The sequence below is a fragment of the Calliopsis andreniformis genome, chromosome 8 (assembly GCF_051401765.1).
Source record: "Calliopsis andreniformis isolate RMS-2024a chromosome 8, iyCalAndr_principal, whole genome shotgun sequence".
NCBI lineage: Eukaryota > Metazoa > Arthropoda > Insecta > Hymenoptera > Andrenidae > Calliopsis > Calliopsis andreniformis.
In genome coordinates, this window is record NC_135069.1 from 2,120,574 (window position 1) to 2,143,342 (window position 22,769).

General features: G+C 48.3%; 2 protein-coding genes and 1 long non-coding RNA gene across 4 annotated transcripts in view; 1 reads left to right on the forward strand and 2 right to left on the reverse strand.

Annotated features, from left to right (window-relative positions):
• The window catches only part of Tmtc2 (Transmembrane O-mannosyltransferase targeting cadherins 2), a 146,681-nt gene extending 128,747 nt beyond the window's left edge, over nt 1-17,934 (forward strand). The window contains exons 8-10 of the mRNA XM_076383368.1: nt 14,180-14,320; nt 15,703-15,787; nt 17,159-17,934. Of these exons, the coding sequence (XP_076239483.1) occupies nt 14,180-14,320; nt 15,703-15,787; nt 17,159-17,490 (558 nt within the window). The 3' untranslated portion in view covers nt 17,491-17,934. The remainder of the gene's footprint in view (nt 1-14,179; nt 14,321-15,702; nt 15,788-17,158) is intronic.
• Nucleotides 17,935-20,305: 2,371 nt separating this feature from the next.
• Nucleotides 20,306-21,234, reverse strand: LOC143182478 (uncharacterized). The gene is made up of 2 exons (XM_076383483.1): nt 20,817-21,234; nt 20,306-20,749 (listed from the first exon to the last, which is right to left on the reverse strand). Exons 1-2 carry the CDS (start codon nt 20,976-20,978, stop codon nt 20,606-20,608), a joined length of 306 nt encoding a protein of 101 aa, XP_076239598.1. The 5' UTR covers nt 20,979-21,234; the 3' UTR covers nt 20,306-20,605.
• A 116-nt stretch (nt 21,235-21,350) lies between these two features.
• Nucleotides 21,351-22,103, reverse strand: LOC143182554 (uncharacterized). Of its 2 annotated transcripts, none has more exons than XR_013002473.1 (2): nt 21,775-22,103; nt 21,351-21,397 (listed from the first exon to the last, which is right to left on the reverse strand). It is a non-coding gene; the product is annotated as an uncharacterized LOC143182554 (long non-coding RNA). The 2 variants fall into 2 exon arrangements; XR_013002472.1 differs by lacking the exon at nt 21,351-21,397 and having other exon boundaries at nt 21,774-21,845; nt 21,924-22,103.
• Between the last annotated feature and the right edge of the window lie 666 nt (nt 22,104-22,769).

A 22,769-nucleotide genomic window follows, 5' to 3' on the forward strand; every position in this document is an offset into this window, starting at 1 on the left:
ACATTGCGAAAAAAAATCGTAGCGAGTCGATTCTTTTTTTAAATTAAAGAGGAAAGATCGGTCTTTACGCTCCTGTGAACGATATCTCTGAAAAAAATTCTGGGAAATCAATGCATTTCGTCAAACTTTGGAATTTTCAATACGATAAACATACCTTCAGATTTAAGGCGCTACAGTAGTAGAGATGCACTAAACTTGAAATTAAGACATAGTGTAGTACAGACAAGACTTCAGGCTATAATTTAAAAAAAAAATCACGATCCTGCGATGATTTTTCGTGGACTTATCGTCAATCAAAGTTATCCAACTTTTGCCCAAAACTTTTCTATGTTATAATTCTTTTTACCACTGTAGATTCTTTTTCAATCTATTTAAAAACTCACTGTCACCTTGATATATTTTTTACTGAATTAACTTTCTGTCAGAGCTACGATCCCTTCTAGATTAAAGACAGAAGCCCACTAATAACACGACGATGTAAAACTTTGTTCCATATAATAGCAAAATAGTTTTAAAACAAGGGAGAAAAAGTCATGAAAACTTCTGTGTTTTTACCTGACGTGGTATTAATTCTTCTGTCGTAATTGTCACAAGTTTTGACATCGTACACCCTACTGCCAACAAAATTGAATTCACGGAGAATGGTCCCCATGTGTATACATCGCGGGGAAGTGCCCGCGATGTCAGATACCCAAGAACTGTTGTTTAACAACCTACTTATCGAGGGTCGTGGTAGCCCGTAAAGGCAACGAGACTCGTTAAAGGCGAAGGTAAACGAAAATTGCGAGCCGTGTCGCGGAGGCTTTTTATCGCGCGTGACGTGGCCGTTCGTCGGTCGTTACACATGTTGCACCCTCACCAGAAACCATTACGTGACCAGGACCATTAAATTCGGCATAATTTACGTCTCACGAAATTGTAGATAAAAAGAGAGCCGATCGGCCACAAGTGGCTTAGAACACGCAGCTAATCGCGCCGATTCAGAAGTATAACGCAAAAGCCGATCAGGAAATCGTGATCCTACTCTTTCTACATGTCGACTGAACGCCCGCTGTTTCATAACTCATTACCGAGGATTTAATTTACGGCTGCATTCGTTCCTACTTAGCCGAGGCAATTAGTCGCTCCTCATGATTTATCGCTGTTTAGTCGCGGCAGGATTTATCGTCTTATTTCCTCGCGCACCGACCAGCCAGAAATATTACTCGAAGCTGGTGGACAGGGGTGCTGTAAAAAGAGACGTAAGGGACTCGGTTTAATGAACGTCAAAAATTTCTGGGCTCTGCGTTCCCTGGTAATTCAATGAACGAACCTGGGACGGTGATTTAAACCCACATCCCCTGTCGTCGAGTAATTCCTCGCGAACGAGCGTAAATTACTCGCTGAGTCGGGCGCCGAGGGGCGAGGAGGGGGTGGAAAAAGCGAGACAAGACGCGGATATGGCGGAGAGGATGATCGTTAGGATCGGAGGGGCGTTTTTCACGGTCGAAGGCGGGGGAGGCGAACAAACGTCGACGACAATCGCGGATCACGATAATGAGAGACAATGGGGCGGAGGAGAGGACGCGGGGGTGCGTGCTTGGCATCGAGCGCGGTTTCTGGAACGACGGAAGAGAGCCTCGACGAACGCCTGCACAGCGGCTCCGCTATCTATTGTGCGCTCGTGCACTCGTAATTATGCGCCTCGGTTCGCGGGGATCGCAAAGAATCCGCGAGGGCCCAGCTGTCTGCCATCGCGAAACTTTCTTTCATTCCGGCCTCGCTGAGGCCTCCTGCACCCTGGTTGGGTGATGAATGTTACCAAAAGTCGCACAGTGTTCCCTCTACCTGCAAAATTTTGATTACGTGTAATCTCGCAAGTCATAATAAAAGTCATATTTACGAAGTCGTCGTAATCGTTGATTATTCTACTTATTCCCAAACTTGTGAAGTCTCAGAGCTCTGTATTTTTGAGATAAAAAATATTCTGTAGTTTTCCGAGATCAGATGGCTCTTTTGAAAACCCTCTGCCTCGTCACTAGAAATTCTCTGTCGAAATTACGCGATACAATTGCATTGTGTTAGCAAAGAGCCCTCTTCACAGCGACGTAAATTAATTTATACGCGTCTGGGATTATACCACGTTGCGTCGAATATTCTTTCTCAAAGGCGCAACAAACGATATTGCAACTATTCCAAACACCACGCAGTTCAAACACTTTCCCAACCCCGCTTCTCATTAGCATCCCCATTAATTCGACACCGTTTGTCGCTCGTTGAATATGGAACACGTCGTTTGCGAGGAACCGAACGATTCGCCGCGAGTCGGGATCACCCTCTTCCACCGAGGCTCGCTACTCAATTGATTTCAACAGAGAAGAATTTGTCAAAAGTTGTTTGCAGGGGCGGTAATTTTGTCTCCCTGCGTCCCTCGAAGCATCTATTACGACGAACAAACTTGGCGACTTCGTAGCGAAACCCTTGGGAAGCAAGTGAAGCCGACAAAGTTTCGAGAAAATCGAGGGAGGGCAAAAAATTAATAACCAGAAACTTTTCCACCCCCTTGTAATAATCTATCCCTCGAAAAGCGCGCTGATATGCCTCGGCACGGAAACCGTGCGTGACACGCGTCGATTTCGTTAATCAAGCAACCCCTGCTGCTTTCTTCTGTCTTTATGATCGCTTGATAAAAAGGGACGAGAATCATTATCGCTGTTCGTCTTCTATTTGATGGTTTCCCCTTCGAAACTAGTCCCTCGAGGAATTCGATTCATTATTAAGGGAGGGATTTTGATCGAGTTCAGGGCGAAGATCTACAAATAATCCACGGCTGGATCGAGTTTAATTGTTTCTGACTTAGGGGAGGCTCGCGGGTCATCCGTAACAATTAGTCACCCCTTGGTTTGCCAATCACACACCGATTGTCTCTGGACAAACACGCTCGAATAACAGAATCGCTACCCTGTCTGCCTGGCAACGTTCAAAGTGCTTGTACTATTCCTGATGGCCGAGTTGTGACTGATGACTCTGTTTAACTTCGTACGCGTCAGAATCCCCAAGTTTGTACCAGAGGAGTCTCTATCGATCAACCTTTAGCTAGAAAAGTACGCCACTGCTACCAGTTGAGCTTCCCGGTGATCCCAGTGCTAGTGAAGTGGTTAAGGGTTGCCAGTTCCCACCCTGGAGTGTATTCCAGGCTCTAGGGGAGTCTCGAATAACAGGAGGCGAGTAAACCGAATGCGCGGCCAAATTCCTCCCCATCGCGCGGCTCATCGACTGCTCCTTTTGTCTCGAAAAAGGGAGGGTCGCGGCTGCGTGTTTTACATGTCGTTTTAATAACAGAAGGACGCTTTGTGCGGCGCTGTTTGAGTGGCTAATTAGATGCTCGCAACCCTCTGGTCGACACAATGCCGCTCGAGGCAATTTCGCGGCCCCTCTTACTTTCCATCTTCCCCACCCTCCTCCCTCGATCTCGCTCCCTCGTTTCACGAGAATCTACACCGTGTACACGCGACCACCCTCTGTTCTACGCTCGAGTCGCTTGGACCCAGCCTCCACCCCCATGAATTCCATCCCCCATTTCGTAATTTCAAGACCGACTTTCATCCCCCCCGCCCCTGTGCTCTTCCATTACCTCATAGATTGGCAAGGCGCTCGTCAAATCCTGCTGAGACTCCGCTTTTCTTCTCGACGCACCCCTCCCACCACTCGGAGCTTAAGGCCACGAGATTCACTTTTTCCTGCCGCTCGATGCCTTCTGCCGGCTGATTGGCGATCAAGCCGAGAATGGGGCACGCGGTGACAGGGGTCGAGAGGGAGAAATAAGAATGAAATTCCTTCTTTTCTCTTTTTTCCTTGAAGAGGGTCGCGGAGGCGTCGAGTGGCAAAGCCGAACGTCAATGTCCTTCGGTGGCCAGGGGGTGGTAATAGAGTCGATAATGTTCCATTTCGAAGGGTCCTACCTTTCTTTTCCTTCTGATAGAATTTCCAGGTCCTCGGTGATACCTTTGTCAAGATCTATCAAGGGGTGATAAACCGATCCATCAGAATTTGACGGAGAGGAAACTCGTAGTAAGCATTATGGATTGGTTTTTGTTTCGAAGACCGAGAATCGGTGAAATTTTATAGGTGTTTCGTTGGTTGATTAAAACAACCTGTATTCGATGGATTTTTTTCCTCTTCTTTTCATTTCGAGCAGCCATGCAAGTGTAATGAAAAAGCACGCGGGAAATCGGCTCGCCGTGAATGTAATCCGACCGTATCGAGAGAAATTTAATCGCGATTTTTCCGTTCAGCGTAAACGCGGGTAGACGCAGTGAATTCAAATGGATAGACAGTCTCGAAGTCGTCGCAACGCTGAGTGCCGATGGCTGTTCGACCGATCAAACATTTACGGATTTCCAATCTGTCGAAAGCGTCTCGCGCTCGGCGATTCCATCGACAGGAATGCCTCGATGGCTCGTGAATGTGTACATGAATTTTCATACGTTACGTCGGCAAGTCATCATTACGCGGAGACCCAATATCGAGAATCTGTTTGACATAAACTGAGAGAGCCTTAACGCATCAGCGATCAAATAGAATTTCCTGGATATAAAAAACCGAGTGACGTTCAATATTTTCTCTCTGATTGATCGCCTAGTTACCATAACACGATGGAGCTCGTAGACAGTCCTTACGAAGCGTGACGCGTTCATTACTATATTTTGATGCGTAATGCGCTAGCGGAAGCCACCGAGAGGCTTTTAAATTACAAGGCAACAGCCTCGAACCGGGATCCACAGAGTCCACTGCTCGGTTTTTGCGCGCGATTTTAATTTTAACGCGAGCCATTCCCCGGCAGCTCGCTCGCCATCGTTACCAGCGCACTTTAATCTTCCAAGAGACCGTCCATTGTGCTCCCTCTCCCTCTTCCCTCTCCTCCTTCGCTCTGCCACAGTTTCCCCCTACAACTTCACGCGTCGCACCTTCTGCTCGGTCGAATTAAGCACTTTTGCTTTTACCACCCCCTTTATGTACCACGGGGTCGTTGACATCGTTCGGGTTGACTGAAACTCGGTCGGTTGTCCTTCGAGCAGCAAACCAGAGGGAGCCTTTTCACCGAGCACATTCAAAGACCACGGTCGAACCTTCGTTAATGTCGCGGTTTCATCATCGTCCCGTGATTACTCCTTCGTTACTGTCACCTGGCCATTTCTGTGGGCCCATTCGTGGATCACTCGGGGGCATTAGGGATGCTCTCGGTGTTTTTACGTAATGAAAATTCACAGTGCACGAAGACGCTTATTATGGACGCCCTTTGTCGCGGGCTTCTTGGGGAGCCGATGGAACGAGGAAATTGGAAGGGATGAAGGGATCCTCTCTGTGAACCCACTCTCCCTTTAGCGGTAATAACGGAGGTCGTTGAATGAATTTTGAGAAAGTGAGTCGGGGAATTTCGCAAAAATGAAAGTAGATAAAAATGAAATCTCTGGTTATACAAAAAGGAACTTCTACTTCTATAACTTTACGAAAATGAGTCGTGAAATATCCAAAGATACCTCTATATAAAAGACTTATCAATATGAAATAAAATATCTAATATGAAAGGTACTAATACCTAATTTTAAATTTGCTTTTACCCACCACTGCAGCTCTCAATATTCCCTACGAGCTCAGGAACTAAGAGAAACGACTGAAAGCGATTCTCCCCCTACTAGCTTTCGTCAGAGCTCAGCACAGCTTCAAACTCTCATCAGTCATATTTCCCTCGCGCTGAAGCGTCTCGGGTGAATCGATCTGCCCGTCTGATTAAGAACGTCCGTATCTACTGCGAGGCTAATTCGCCTGGCAGCGAGTTCGTCCTCGTCCGAGAGCACAATTTACGGTGTCCCCGATCGAACCTTCGCTATCAGCGACGAAAAATCTCCGAAGTTCGCGCCACGTGCTATCGAGGGTGCAAGGCAGCCTGCAGGGGACGTACAAGTAGAAAACGCTCGGTAGAAGTGGCTTTCTAGCAATGTCGAGCAGCCAGCATCTTGTGGATTAGTTTAGTTCTCGAAGCGGCGCAAAAATAATCGCGTCGTTCCGCCTAGGGTACTTCCCCAAACTGTTAAACCATAATTTCGTTCCCCAACCTCCCTCCCCCGCCTGTCCTTCTCTCCTCAAACTGAAAACAATTCCAGGGCGATTCAATTTCCTTCCCCCGCGTGCAATTGAACCAACCAGAGGGAAGATAAAAATCGTCCCGGTAGCCAGAGGAAATTTCATTTCGCGGGAACGATGTTCAAAGTATCGCGATACTTAAGAATGGGACTCGCTGGAAGGGAACCTCTCGAATCAGAGAACGAAATCATTGCTCGAGAACTGCGACAATATTGGACGCTCGGAAGTTAACTAGATTCGCGTTCTGATTTTAGGTGATACTTTGGAAAGTGTCCTGATACAAGGACTAGAGGAAAATGAAGATATTAAATGTCCCAGTCAGTGGACAACCTAAAAAAATGATCTGAAGATCATTAGGAAGATCATTGAAAATACAGAATCCACTATTTAATACCACTAGGAATTATTCCGAATTTCAGTACCTCCTCCAGGATCGAACAAGAGTCAAAACGATTCAAGTAGTCTAACCCCATCACTACTCAGACGCTCCTCGAAGTCCCGTCATGTAGGGGATACTTTAGACATCTCTCCTTGGATATCACCAGAACTTCCTATCGATCACTCATCAATCCGAGCAGATAGAGCTCATCGAAGCAGCTCGACCTCGAGGAGCACGATGGAGGTCCAAACCGCGAGAGAATGAGCGCGAGGGTGTGCTGGGGTGGTCCAGGGATGGGCAGAGGTTGCTCGGGAGCTGGAGAAATTTAGTTCTCGAAACGAGGGTCTAATCGGTGCCGCGATATCTCTCAGGACTTTACGACGCCGTGCACACGTACACGTACACAATCTTGGGTGAACAAAAGGCTCGGAAGGGGCGGCAATAGGGGCGGCAATAGGGGCGGCAATAGGGGTGGCAATAGGGGTCACACACGGACACAGACACGGCTGGCAACGTTCGAGAAGGTGTACGTGCGGGGGTAAAACATCACCGGGCAAGATTACACCAGAGTTTCGCCAGTTTCCGATGTTTTATCACGATGACCCCCCGAGTCCCCTTGTCTCGAAGAGTGTGCGGCGTGTGGGTGGCTGGCCAGCCGCTGGCGTGGAAAATCGGACGAAACTTCGGAATAATACGCTAAGGAAGCCCCTCCTCGACCCTCCCTCTCGAACCGAGAAGAAAACGGTTATCGGGGATCCGTGATTCTCGTCCAGAGACGAGTTCCCGTGGAATTTCATATCGTCGATTTCGCGACGACTCGTGATCGAACCTTTCAACCTAGAGATGAAAGCTTCCTCATAACTTCTGGTTTCTCTTCAATTTCTAGACGCAGTGTGTCTTATTCTTCGATCGACCGAGCAAGGGATGATTGAAGGCACATTTATGCAACTGATGAGCCGAGCACGAGCCGAGCAAATAATATACATACTAGCGAAAAATCACAAAGACACGATTATAAATGATACAACACTATCAATACGAGTCTCGTCGGTGTAATCGTCTATTAAGGCCTGCTCTCTTCTGACGAACTGATGTTCTGACGAATATGTTCCAACTATTTCAGATGTAGTCTTCAGAACATCGGTTCCTCAGAAAACGCGTGCACTGTAACCGCAGCCTATAGGGAGACGAAGGAAACGAAACGCATCGCGGATCGATTAACGTCGCCGACGATTTATTCATCAGCCGCGAGACGGGCCGACAGCAGAGTTCACTTCCAGTCTCGAGCAACTCGCGAGCACTTTTGCTCCTCCGCTTTCTGACCGTGAGGATGATTTACGAGCAGCGCTGATAATTACTTCGGTTGCGTTAATTCTCGAGTCTGATTAAAACGTCGCGGTGAATCGGATAACGGCGGATAAACGGGTTGGAAAAAATTGTCTGCCCGCCGCAGATAACCCTGTGAACTTATGTATTCAACGGCTAATCTAGATTCTCTTCGGAATTTTTAAGCGGATTTCATGCAAACGAGACGTCGAGCGTTTTTCGGTCGCTGGAAAATCGGGAACAAAACACGGCCCACTTTTCCCTCACGCCTCGATCGCGTCGAATAATTTTCGCGGCCGCGGTGGGTGTAGCCTGGAACGAGCTGGAGGGACTCGAAAAATTTCACCTAATCGCGGAGCAGCGTGGAATTCGCGGCGTTTAAACCGTGACAGATGAAGAACAATTAACGCAGGATTGATGGAACAATCGAGTGTTTCGACGAGTGCTCGAAAACACGATTGAGTTTCGACAGGTTCCTCTATATCGATGCTTTCTATCTCGGATGCTTAAAAGTGGAATCGCGAGCGTATGTAGAATGACCTATGAAACAGGCAATTAATTACTAACTTCTGAAATCAACGTTTAACGAAAAGGTACCACTCGGACTGATGAAATTTTAATCAATACCTGCGTTTCTATATGAGATACGTGGAACGCGATAAACGGCTACGTTAATTGAATTACTTCAGACAACTGATGGATCTCGCTGGTAGCGAATTGCACGAACATTTAACGATGTTTCACCGATGTAACAAATTCCACATTGAAGCATGTCACGAAAAATTCCTAAAGTTGCAGGCTCTCTACTTTTTCCTATAACACCTCGGAATTGTCTTATAGGTACTTCCACTGTACTCAAAATTTGAGCCAACTCTAAATAAATTTCTGACGAAATTCATTTCTGCCTTGATTTTCTCCTATCTCAGCTTCATACGTTCCTCGCCCGCTCTTGTTCAATGATCGCAATCTTCCTATGTAAATAATATTCCCCACATAGTGCAACGCAATCTTAATTTACCCTTTAAGTATTTCCCAACTTAATTAGCAGTAAAACCTACAAAATGCATGCTCATCGGAGCTGGGAAGACGAATTGCCGCTCGCTTTCCCTGGAGATTTTCTCGGATTCCATATTATGCGCGAGCATACTGCGAAACGAGCAACGCGGTTGGGAGTTAAAGCTCGAAGGGGCCTCGAGACGTCAATCGGATTGCAGACAGAAATTAGTCCGTTTCCCCTCGCGCTGCCCTAATCAGCCGTCTGATTGTTCGTTACGCCGAAGGGAATCGAGCCCTCTGGAGGATCGTCTCCGAGATTCGAAGGAGGTAAAAGCGATTTAAAAGAATCGGGAAATTCTTCCACTGGCTTGGGCTCGCGATTCTGGCGGGATCGATTCGGTCGCGGTCGACTGCCGTAAATTTTCGACTCGTTCTGACCAAGTTGAATCGGTCGAACAATTCTCGAGTAGCGGAACGGTTATTTGCGATTCGGACCGACTCGCCGCGTATTTGTCTAATGTAAATTTAATACGAGCCTCGACCACGCCGAATTCGAAATAATTTTCGGAACTTTCGCCCAGTTTTCCCCGCTACCGCAGTTTGATCAATTTTCCCTTCTCACGGATATTGTTTATTCTAGTCGAGCGTGTGCAACGCCACGCTTGCCTAGCTAACGGGAATTTAATGCAGCTCTGCTAGCGGAATTAATTCGAAAATTACCATACGCGCCGCGAACCGTCGATCCGACGTTTCGACGGGTTTTTGCGCCCGCGAAATACTTTGGAAAACCTGTCGAACCAGCATCCTTTCAAAACTCGCTTTCGAATATCTATGTACCATAAATAGTATGAATTTTCTATGCTCCACGCCGCGGCTGTGCGTTTCGCGGTTATAACCCGCCACTGTGCTGAAAATCTTCAGAAAATCTAGGATTAATACTGAAGATTTTATTTGATTCATAATTGAGGCTTAATCGTAGGCTCTGAGTGCACATGGAAATAAAAAATATACCGATAAACTGCAGCATTATTTTAGTGTGTGGAAAGTTAAATAATTATTGGCAGTAGGAACCAGGAAAGAGGTGTCTACGAATCAAAAACGAATAGCAAAAATGGCGAAATATGAGGCTGCATTCCTGCCTGAAACAGTGTACAAAAAATATGTAATAAAGTTATAACACAACTTGAATTTTAACTGAGTACACGTACGCCGAAATATGTACTGTTTTAAGCACATCACGAGTATACAAAGCGAAGGAAATGTTTCTAGTTTACACTAGGTAGAGTTCATAGTAGTCAGACTGTTTCCCTCACCCCCAAACGCCCAAAACTGAACTTCCATTCACTCACCCCAGAACTCAAACTCAATTTTCTCCCACAGTTTTACTTCTTATTTTCCTTCTCCACGCAAAATCACCACAATCACTTTCCATTCACTTTATTCAAAGTAAACAATAAATTAATAATCACCACAGCTACTTTCCATCTACTTCGTTCAAAGTGAACAATAAAATAATCTTCACCGCGACTACTTTCCATTTACTTAATTCAAAGTGAACAGTAAAATAATCAGTCGACTTCCAAAGAGAAAAACCACCCCCAATACGGCCACCGAGTGCAAAGAGTTCACTTCTCGCCCACTAAATACCCAGTCATTTTTCCAGCCCCTTTCTTCACCGTTGTCTCCAGAATCCCCCAACGAGCTCGAACTTCCAGAGTGGATTCATTACCCAAGAAGTGTCGTTAACCGGACGTGCCAGTGTTCTCGGCTGGAGGCGCGGAGAACAGGGCCGTAATAATTGCGCGATTAACCGGACCGCAGTTTCCGTCGAGTTCTGCCAAATGGCCGCGGTGAACCAGAACTCGTGACGAGAAGCAGCCCGCGGGATTAAAGCTCGCGAGCAAGCGCCAACCGTCCCGTGTCGCGCGTCGAAGCATTAAGCGACGCTGGTGCACGGCCGATTAAATCTCGGCACGAAAAAAAAAAAATAAAAAAAGAGGGGAGAAATTATTTCATCCGACGGACGACTGCATGCACGCGTCGTTACCCGCATACGTGTCGGGAATATATCTTAATCCGCCGAAGCCCCGGACTGAATATTTATGCCAGCCGTTTGCGTTGTAAATCGCCACGTTTCCGAGTTCGTTGTGTTTTCGACGACCGACGAACCCCTACTGCGGGTCGAATCGAATGTCGGCAAGTTTTGCTGGGGCTAAGGGAGGGTTACAGGAACACTCGGGTCAGGAAATTGTTGGTAGAAAAGGGAAAGGTAATCCCTCGCAGGTATCACAGCCCCGAGATTGGTTAATGAACTGCTTATTAAAAAATTGGAAACTATTGTATTGTTCTCGGAGTCTATAGGAGACTCACCTATCATGCTAAGGATTAGGGAGTATATTTGCTTTCCCCTTTTAACCAAAAATTTTCTGGCAACCCCTGTTTGTGCTGATGGATTATAAAAGGTATTAGCGAGGTAGCCTCATAAATTTGGAAGTGAATGCAGGTAGGAGAACAGGTGAGCCTGGGAACAAAGGTTCTCGAAAATGTGTCAACGCGAAGGTGTTGGGTTAAGTTCGCCTCTTCCCTCGGAGAATAAATCAAAGATGAGGATAGAGTAGGTTTCGAATACGGTCCTCGATTTAATCCAATTATTCTCGGCGATTAGCCCTCTTGCCCACCGCGCCCAGCGTTTCCTGGAACACAGCGGCTCGACTAATTGACGCGCTCGACTTACCACCCTAATTGTTTGTCCCTCTCTCGCGACTGTGCGCAGGAACGACAATGACGCCAATGACGGAGTGATCCCTGTCTTGGGGATGGTTGTCTAGAATCCTGGACCTTGAGCGATGCTTTTGAGCGTAATTATTGGGGAATTATGGGAGGCCATGGCACGATGGAACTTCTGCTAGCATCCCCTATCGAAGCAATAATTCATGGATTGCAGAAGGGGTGATTCTTGGTAGAAGAAAGAGGATGTGTCCCGCATAATTCTGGGGAAACAGGGTGGCCTCACTTTGCGTAGATCCTTTTATGAAATCATCCCTGCCAGAATTTGCAATATCGCTGAAATTTTAATGGTGCCTCGCGCCAGTGCGCGTATTATGTGTTATCAGGTTTAAAGCTATCCAGTGGACCGTGGCGCGATACGCTTGATTAATTATTCATCGGCAGTAATGTTAATTCAGAAGCCGACGGCGACTCGACGAGTCCGAAAATTTCGAGGAAAATGTGCTGTTAATTTTCCTGGCGACCAGCTCGCGCTAAATGCTGTTCCGACTCTTGATTAACCATTCATCCAAGGCAACGGCATCGGGGCCCCCTCTCGTTCGATATCGCAAAGTTACATAATAAAAAAACAAGTAAAAGTAAAAGTCCCGATTCGTGTTCAAATCAGATTTCAAAAATTCCAAATAATTCCTGATGAGAAATCAGAGAACAGTTCAGTGAGACTGACTCACTGTGATTCAGACATCACTCCACCCCCTCTGACAAAGGGAACCATCTGATCCAATCGTCAGAAAGAAAAAATAAGAAATCCTTTGATTTCTACACACCTGCAACCCTGAAACGAACGTCGACAATTAATACCCAGCCTCTGCCGATAAATCCGCAAGGGGAAAAGTAATTGGTTCGGAAATAGGAGGTACAGAGCAGGGTAGGGATCAGTTTCGGAAGTTTTCTGATTTTCAGGACCGACGGCTGCTGCTAATGGCCGACGGAACTCGACTGGCGCTCACACCCACGCGCTCGATCCCATGTGGACGTATCCAGACACGTACGCGACGCGGAGAAAGGAGAAGAGTTGTGTCGGGGGAGGGCAGGGGAGCGTAGGTAGAGCAGGGAACAAGATGGGAACACAAACGACCGTGAGCGTTACGGAACGACTAACACCGAAAAGCTTCTTTCCGAGCGCGGGGGCTTGGCCTCGCGTCTTGGAGTTGTAGGCTAAAACTTTTATGATTTTGTTCGTGCCGGGTGTGCTGCACGGAAGGAACCTGGCGAAGGAAAGAAGGAAGAGAGAGAACTCGAGCGAGACGGGGGAAAGACGGTGGAGGGAGAGAGGGGGAATGGCTGGGGAAGACAAATGGCGGAAAGCGGTGGAACGGGAATGAGGTCGAATATCCAACTGACTCGCGATTGCCCAGTGATTCGACGGATCCCGCGCCGTTTCCGCAGAGATAACTCGCCACCTGATCGCCCCCTAATCTGTACCAGCTCGCGAGGAGTCGAGAAATTCGCGTGAACCCCGTCGACCCCTTCCTTTCCGCGATTCATCATTCAAAGGAGGTGAAATATAGTGCACAGGGGAGCTCGAATTGAAAAGCTCGCGTATAATTAATTTCAGACGACCATGGGTTCGTTGTTTCGCGAAGGAAAACGCGTTTCTTAAAAAGCAGCATCTTAGAAAGCTTCTCTGCACGGGGCAGCGCAACTCCTTGCACTCGAGAAGGTGAAAGCAATTCCGCGGGTCGACGAAAGTGGCTGCGTCGTCAAAGAACACGGCTTTTTGCGCCCTGCTGCAGCCGGGGCGCATTGTTTCACGTCATTATTCACTTGAACCAGTTTCTCTGTGAACGCGGCGCGCAGAGTCTTCCTCTGCTCTTTCCCATTTCGACGCGGCGGCTGCTCATAAATTTCGCGAAAAAAACGCTCGATCCCTCCCTAAAACAGCAGCGACACGTTGCTGAATAATTCTCCCTGAGCGTGTGCCGCGAGAGGATGCTAAAAAATTTGAAAACTCCGCTAGAACCGCGAGAGCTGAAGCTGGAGCGCGCTAATGCGCTTGAGAAAAGTAAATACGAGAAGGGGGTTGCAGGGGGCGAAAGAATGCGAAGGAAGTTTAAGCCCCCTGCGCGAGAGGTCTCGAAACTCCATTGTGCGGAGTCATTATTCACTTGGACTACTTTTCAAGAGCATTACGCGCGGCCGCCCCTTTCAGCCATCGGGATAGCGGCGCTTCGAGGCCGCAAGATGCATGCCTCTTGCAGCCGCACCGTCATCGACACCATTGTTCCCGCGAAATCGCTTCCATCCTCCTCGAAACGCCGCAGAGAAGCGTCTGGGTCAGGGGTTCCAGAGTCGATCTTGATCTTCTCTGATGCGAACTGAGCCTACTTGAACGTTTCCCTGCAAAAGGCTAGAACATACGGATGGAAATAAAGAGAAAGTGGCAATAAAAGTACCGCGAATTGAGGTAATTTCGAGGTGGGAATACTCTGTTGCAAAGATCAAGGGGATTCAGTCCACCGCTGGTCAGACACAGTATCGTTTCTCGAGATTTGATCGAAAGGCTTTGGGGAGGAGAAAAAATTCTGGAAAACCGCGAAGCCCTCACAGTCTACTCTCTTTTTACAGAGCGTTTACAATCTCCTGGGTGAAACTCTATCGAGGCTGCAACAGTACGCGGAGGCGGAGAGATGGTTCCAGGCGAGCCTGGCCAGCCAGCCTGACCACGTGCCGGCCCACATCACTTACGGGAAACTTTTGGCCCGAAACGTAAGTAGTTACCAGTTCCAGATCGGTTCTCTTTCATCAGAGTGCGGGCTCCAGTTTCCCCAAGTTTACCGCCCTCGTTCCGACCGATATCGCAAAATTCCGCGAAATTTCGCGGCGGAGATAGCCGGGGGCTGATCGGGCCGAAGATATCGGGAGAAATGGAATACGACGAATCTCTCGAGTTCACGACCGCGAATTCCCCTGGAAGAACGATTCACACAATTCTCGAGCACCCTCTCAAAGCTCGGTCGCGTCCACTCAGAGATCTGGAATACCAGCGAAGTTGGACGATCTGGCAGAAATCGCTATAGATTCGATCGGGGGTTTGAAAAATGAGCGTCGCGACGCCTGGGAAGTTCTCGCCTCGAATATGAAACGCGGCGATAAGCGAGCAGGATCCCTGGCTATCGAGTCTGACCACGTACCGACCCACATCACTTAGCGAACCCTCGACTCGGCACGTAAGTAGTTAGTACTATTTTGGCTGCGTCGCGTGGTGGATCGAACGATAGGCCGGGAATCGGCTGACCCACATCACTTAAGGGAACCGTCGACGGGAAACAGCGCGCAGTTAAGCTGATTCCGCCCGATCCGCCGCTCCGTGTTCCGGCCAGTCGTTGACCGGAAACTGCTATTTCTCCTGGAAACATATCTAACACGACCGACGAGAACGAAGCGGAAGAGCGATTCGGATGCGATGCATGTTTCCCTCGTACGTGGTTCACTTCCATTCGCAAACCTCTGCACCCTGCTTTCTCGCGGCTCAGGGATATTTCTCGCGATCAATTAGCCAGACACAGCGGACTTTTACTTTGTGGCTCGTGACGAGAATATCGGCTGCGTTTTTAACGAGACTGGTTCCTCGCTGTTGCTCGCAGGGTGGCTCGATTCGGGTGAACGAGAACGCACAGCTACTGATTATCTCGCGCGGTCGACCGTTTCGTAACCCCGCGAAATTGGTCATTTCGATGGCACTGTTTGCGCGCTCGAGATACTGTGAAACGTTTGGGACTTGAGCGTTCGTCGAGACGTTACGAATTTGCTGATCAAGACAGGTGGAATTCTCGCGAAATGTCGTTCTTAATTCGATCGTCCACGTTCGAAGAGAGTGTAGCTTTCTACCCTTGCGTCGCCAGGGGAAAATTGTCGCGGAGAAATACGTGGCGCGTGAATTACGATGCTCGTCACGCGTCGAGAGGAAGGGTTGATGGAAAGTCAATACCAGCGAGCGATGCCGAGCGTAATTGAACGTCTGACCGATAAAAGTCGTCGGTGTCGGGAATGAATTTCCTTTGCTCGCGGAGGATCACGTTTTCACCCCATGAGAGAAGAAACACAGGACTACGTTATTGTTCATATCTCGTTTGCTGTTTGTTCCACAGTCGAGCCGCGTGCTGGAGGCAGAGAGGTGGTTCCTGAGGGCCCGCAGACTGGCGCCAGACGACTCGAGCGTGCACCATCATTACGGTAAGGTGTAACCCTCTCTAATTACGAGGGGTGGCGGAGGAAGAATCGGTCGATCGATCGACGACAAACTGAGGGGTTGAATGTACGCGATCCCAGGTCTCTCTCATCCCCTGTCTCGATTCCCAAACGTCCCTCTCTTGTATCTATCGGCGGGACGATAAGAGGGCCTCGTTCATTATTGAAGCAATGAAATACGACCTCTTAAGCGCGCTCCCCGCTGTTGCCGAGCAAATTGGAGTGGCCGACCGGTTCATCCTTTGCTCCATTGTAACGGCGGTATAATTGATTCCCCGGGCACTTCCGTGCATCGCGAGAACGTTAGGTATTCCCTCGTTGTCGAAACGAAGGAAACAAGCTACTGGCGCGGGGGTGGAGGGGCGCAGCAGAGGATAATGGTCGGGATTTTTCGAGAGGTCTTTAATAGGGGAGACAAGAGGAACTTGGGCTAAATAACCTAATGACGTGGAGGGTTCTGCAAACAAGTTCTAAATAATTCAAGGGGGATGAAAGAAATTCTGAAGGGGGGTGGAGAACAGAAACTGGAGAGAAAACAAGACAGAGGCAGCAGCCAAAACACGCTATTGAAATTCAAAAAAACCGCCCTTGCTTTAAGTCCCCTTGCTCTCCAGATCCCACCCTCCATCTCCTAGCATCTCGAGCTGGCAACCCCACGATCTCCCTTTCGCCACTTTTTCCCCTCGTTCAGGATCTGTCCGGTTCTTTCACGAATGGCGCACGCGAGGAAACTGTTGACCATCGGTCAACTGATTCTTTGCGGTCGAGATTAACCTACGGGACGAAAAAAGCCACGGCCAGGCAGTATTTTCCATGCGCAAAACGCGCCGCGGTTTATCTCTCTTAGCGGCACGCGTCATTAGGCAGTGGCCCGCGAAAGGTCGCGCTGTACATCAACCTGGGATTTATGGCCGCCATCCGAGGCTGCTGGCGAAATTTTGGAGACACGTCGTTGACGAGAACTTTGGCTACGACTAAGCATTCGTTAGAATACTGGGATGGTTACCTAAGAAATGAAGATTTCATTAATTATAGAAACTACTCTTTTAAAATGCGAAAATATAAGAGCACACAGTCCATGATCCAAAACTAAAATTCATAGCTTCCAGAAATAAATATCCTACAAATAAAAACATACAATTTGAAACGGAATTTGTACTGACTTTTTTATTTAACCAGCCAAGATTTTAGAATAAAAATTCTTAATTCATAATTAAAGGACCTGTCCTCATACAATAAGAGAATACAAAGAAACAGATCCACAGCTCAGAGTTGAGGGTCAAAGTTCACAAGATTAATATCTGAAAAATAAAAGTATGCGACTTCTCTTCAAAGGGGATTTGTATTACCTTCCAGGGCTGTTCCTGTCGTCGCAGGGTCGACTATCAGAGGCAGCAGAGGAGCAGCTCCGTGCCGCAGAACTTTCGAGATCCGATTACGAGCTATCGATGGCGGCTGCGTCCGCGCTGCGGCAGGCGGACCGACTGGAGGACGCGGAGGTCTGGTACAGACACGCTGCGAGTCTGAGGCCTCACGAGGCGCGAAGTCACACCAACTTGGGCGCGATTCTTCACCTGAATGGGAAATACAAGCAGGCTGCGGCGGCGTACAGCGAGGCGCTGAGGCTGCAGCCAGGCGACGCCACGACCATCATGAACCTCCACAAACTGGCGGCCATCCTGGCGTGACCTCGTGACACGGAGCGCGGTGTCGCCGCGGCGGTGACCAGAGACAGCAACCAGAGAGAGTGTGTGTATTATAAGACGACCCCAAGAAAGACCTACTATCATCGACTCGCCGTAACTCCTGACCCCACGTCCCCCCAATCTTCCTCCCGATATTCGTTTATATTCGTCGACTGCCGCGGCAAAGTCGCGGGGACTTGCGCGCGCCTGTCGACTCGTATCGCCTGCTATGGTATGTAAAGAATAAAGCTTCCTTTATTTTTCTCTAAACGAGTCTATTCATTTCGATGGATATACCCCTCCCCTGGCGAAAATTTGCAAGCTTCTAATGCACTGTAAAATGGAAGGAATAGAAACGAAACTATAAGTGACAGAGAATATTATTTACATTTATTTTCCTATTTACTATGTAAGTACTTTTATATTCAATAAATACTATTTACTGTCGCCTAGGACTTTATTTCTGTTCGCCCCATTTTACAATAATTCGCGGTCCAAAGGTTGATGTAGTATTCCTGCAACCTGGAACTCAAGAAAACAGCAGAATCTTTAAGACATTACTTTCTTCTATACTTCTGTTTCATTTAAATTACCTCTGATTTATGGAGCCCAAGAAAAGTCGCGAGGCAAGAATTTAATAATAGCAAGTCATTACCGAGCGGTCACCCCTTGTCCTCCAAGAGAAACGTCCACCCCTCGATCCTCTCGAAGGGTGAAACTGCCGCGGGCTGTTCGCGCGGATCTCACCCTCCTCGCGGCTCCATTAATATCGAATCTATTTGCACGACGACACCGACCGTGGAATATTTAAGTTTACACTTTGAATCACACCCCCGAGCGGTGGCGATGGCGGGCAGAAGAAGAATGAGGGAGAAAAAGACGGATGAGGGTAATAGCAAGGGTAGACGGAGAAGCCTTGAGGAGAGGGGGAAGAAGGGAGGGCGAAGGAGAGAACGAAGCCACCTGTCGCTCCCGTCGCCCTGGCAGAGACAGTCTCGACAAACACTCGACAGGTGCCGCGGCGGTTACCCACCTTTATTCCACGAAGAACTCGCTTCGTTATCTTTAAAGCGAAACTCGTCGAGACGAACGAGTGGTTCGTTTAGTCGGTTCACTCTGGGGCCACGTCGCGTGCCATTTCGTTTCGACTTTCAGCCCCCTTCTACCTTCTACCCCCTTCCTGCAACTTTTCCTGGTCTCCCTTCCACGTCGACTTCTCGGTTGGTCGACTTCTTTCTTCGCTCCCCCTCCCTATTAATATTTCACGCGTACTTGCCGAGCTCCCTCCCCTCTGCCTGGTCGTCTTAGCTTCGATTTTTGTAAGTGGCCTCGAAACTCGGGTGAAAGAAACGACGATCTTCAGGGGGTTACTTTCCAGCGAAATAAAAGACTCGCAGGGCCTAAGCTACCCTTGCAACCCTCCCTGCTTTTTGGTTTTCTTCTTACGTGTCATTGATTTTCAGCTGCGAGACCATCAGCGAAGTAGTTCGGGGGTGAACCCTCTTCCCTTCGCTGTTTTACTTTTCCAACCCCTGACATGTCTCTCCAAGCCTCTTCCACTTTTCCTTACTTCTCGTTTCTCTAACATGACACACTTTGCTTACGGATTAGTCGTACCTCTCCTTTCGTTTCCTCCGCCCCCGTTGCCATAGCTCGACGATAATTCTTACAATTAGTCACAGTCAAGACGGCTCACCCTGGCGCACTTTTCCTCCCTCGCGTTTCTTCTGCCGCTGGAAACGAGCGAACTTCTGGACTCGTCTGCTGTCTATCGATTCACGAAACTCGGATAATTATTTACTTTGGAGAACAGTGACCTTTTAGAACCTTCGCGAATACCTCCACGAACACCTTCAATCGCCATCGTTCCTCTAACCCCTTCGCTAGTATCCCAGTCGTCGAAGCGTCCCTCATTTTTCACAAATTTCAACTTTCCTCTCTCTCTGACATGACTCTCCCCGCGCGCCTCTCCTCGTGTGGGGCACTGTAAGAGATGGGTCGACGGGACAGGCGGACATTTATTATGCCAGAGGAGTCCCTTGGGCCGACCTCCCGATACAAAGGCAGCGGCGAAACAGAAGGCTCGTGTTCGAAGAAACCGGTGAAAAGCCTGGGACGATGTGGCGCGCGGTTAATGGGCGTCGTTTTCCGCTCTGCTCGTTGCATAACGGGGCTCGCGTAGATACCGACTTGTCTTGGCAGCTTTCGAGACCCGGAGTTTAGCACGCGAGGGGGAGGAATACGTCGTTCCGTGTACAATGGGGACGCTGAGCCTTCCTACGGCTCGGGGATGGTAATGAAGGGGCTGGAGAAATCGAGGGTCGCGATGGAAGTTGAAAGTGGAAGTAATGGGGTGGGGGTGTGGTCAAGAGGAGTTGGGGTGACTTACTGGTGGCCCAGAAATATCGCAGGACTTAATTGAGCTGATTTTTTAGAGAAAATTTCTAGTAAATTAGGGACCTGATTAATCTTAGTTCTACTGAAAGTGGAAAATTATAAAATTGGGAAATTGTTTTCTTTTTCACTGTAATGCATTGCAATATTGCTGTTGCAAAATGGGAGTCCAGTGAAAGTGAAAAATTGGGTTAAGATTGAGGGACAAGGAACCTTGCCACCGTGAGTAACGTTTCTCAGCGCGTCGAGCAGCTTTTCGAGCTGAAAAATCCTCCTTAATTATCCGAAGCTGTCCAGGATTAAGGCGTAGGTAGCAGCCTCGATAGGGCGCAACACAAATGAGAAAGTCGCAGGAGGCTTGATCCCGAGGACGAAAGGGGGCCTTCTACAACGTAATCGTCGTGACTGATCCTATTGCGCGATCGATAAGTAATTAAGCGTCGGCGTTTAGGGCTTAATGAAATAGAACGAGTACGAAAAGAAGGGCCAGAGAGAGGACGAGATTGAATGGACCCTGAGATAGATTGAGCTGAAGAACGAGTCTACAGCGCACTAAATACCATTGAAACTCTTCAAGACACTCTACAAATCGCGCTATTCGTTTGCCTCATTTTCTAAGTTACTTGAGAATAAATTTGAAGTTTCATTCATATCCCTGGGAAGCAAGGCTCCTCAACCCCTGTTTAGCTTGTTGCTCTCATTGAACATTGACTATCTGTATGACCTATTCACTCTTTTCTGCTTTCAGTCCTCTATTTTTTGTGGTCTTCGTTTTCCTTTTCTTCCCGTGGCCCTGAAAATTTGATATCAGGATCTCTAAGGGTCCATGAGGGCTCTCGAGGGTCCATAAGGGACCACGTGGGTCCCACTGAAAACAGACAAGAAGTCAAACCCTCATCTTCAGAAAATGAGAATTCATATCCAGAAATCCTTACCAGAGCCGCGAGATTCTCCCTCATTTTCCCTCCAACACCCCATAGAGCACAATGCCAGAGCATCGAGGCGGAACGCGAGCGAATTTTCAGTCTTTCCGGAACGGCGCGCCTCGTCACGGCGCGTTGATCGAGGTCGAAATGAATCGGTCCATTAAGCGTCATCCGTCAAGCAGAAGAAGACAAACATCGACCTTCCTCAAGAGCGAGTCGGCAAAAACGACTGGGGAAAAAGTTAGCGCTGCAGGCACGTGAGATCTCGCTGGTTGGAAAGTGGGCCGAGATGGTAGCAGGTGTGGCCGCGATGAAATATTCCGTAGGGTCGTGTCATTCGAGACGGCAAGGTCGCGTTGTCGCTGAAAGACGGAAGGTCAAGTGGCGCTTTCCGGTTGCCTGTCCCCGACGTTCCCCTTCTGACCTTCCCTGATTTATTCGCGACGGCGCTGGGACAACCTGCTGAAAAATGGCCACTGCAAAATTCAGGGAACCTGGCCAGGTTTCGGGGCCGCTGGAAGACGAACAGCTTCATAATTCAGCCTGCTTACTGCTGGCATAATTGATCGTGGCGTCTTGATACGAGCTTCCTGGAATCAATTAAGGACTTTAGATCAATTTCTAATGGCGACTTGGAGATGCTTCTCTGAGAAACAGGTTAAGTGGAAGAATAGTGGCAATAATAGTGGAAGAATAGTGGGATTATATTGAAGAAACCTGTAGGTTGATTCTATAATATTCTATGATTAACCCTTAAGTGGTATGATGGGTTATAGCATTTGTATTACTTCACTTTTAATTTTAATATTATATGTCATAATGGAATGACAATTCTACTGCATTATATTTTAATACTGAGTTTATACTAGTCAGGGATTAAGATTAAGTAAGGGTTTTGGAGTGGTACAGTGTTTTCTGTTTAATCTCACTATTCCCCCACAGCTTTAAAGAGTTACAACGCTCGTACCTCGAAATACGATCCCAGTTTTACTCGGCCATAATCTTGGCTACGAAAATTTCCGCGGAACAACATGGGTCCTGCGATACGCGACTTATAGAGAATCGATTTCCAACAAGGGGTCGTTATCAGGGTGGCTCACTCCTACATAGACTCACCGAAAGCTGTGTCGTAAAAGGGATAGCGATCCAACATTTGCCTACTAAAAACAGAAAAGCTTCTTCGCCACCCCAATTCTCCACCACCCCAAAGAAACCTACACCCAAGAACAGAGCAGGATTAAAATTTTGTATGGCTACATGATCATGATAATCACGCAACTCAAACATATTAAACACGATCTCTAAAAAACCAATAACCATATCCCCCAAATACCTCCATAAAAAACCTCCCTCTCTCCCTAACCCCAGAACTCCCGCTCTACACCTCCCCTAGTCCTCCCTCAATCCCACCCATCCACATTATCAACCCCCCTGACAAAGGCTCTCAAACTAGATTACGTTCGCCCCGTCGTCATTCCGCGCAATTAACACGAAGATCCAGTCGCGACAGCCACAGAGCACAGAGGCGAGTCGCGGGAGGTCGGAAGGTCCACGGGCGCGTGTCGAGCGGCAGCATTCAAAGCTCGGCGATCCGTGGCAAGGCGCGTTATTAACGTCGGCGATTAACGAGACGTCGGAGCTAGCGGGCCGGAGCTTTGTTCGTTTCAACGTTAATCGAGTATATGGCCTGGCGTGGCGGCCCTGTGGCGGTCGCGGACGAAAATACGTATGGCGTATTCCACACGGGCGGGTGAACGCGCTACGCCGGATGTGGCTTGGTACCGGTGCACGTCCGGTTGAAATATTCCGGCTAAACTAACATCCTCGCCGCCGCTGGAGCGCCTTCCCGCGTGCACCCGCCTGAAAATTAATACGGAGAGAGGAAGATGCGCCGCGACCGCCGGCCAGTCGGGATTTATACATCGGACCGTAAATTCGTCGAGCATTTTCCCAGCCGAGCGA

Excerpts from the sequence above, each read along its gene's own strand:
- LOC143182478 (XM_076383483.1), bottom strand. The coding sequence starts at position 20,978 with ATGACGCTTAATGGACCGATTCATTTCGACCTCGATCAACGCGCCGTG. Across the intron at positions 20,750-20,816 it reads GGGAGAATCTCGCGGCTCTG|TGGGACCCACGTGGTCCCTT; the intron begins GTAAGGATTTCT and ends GTCTGTTTTCAG.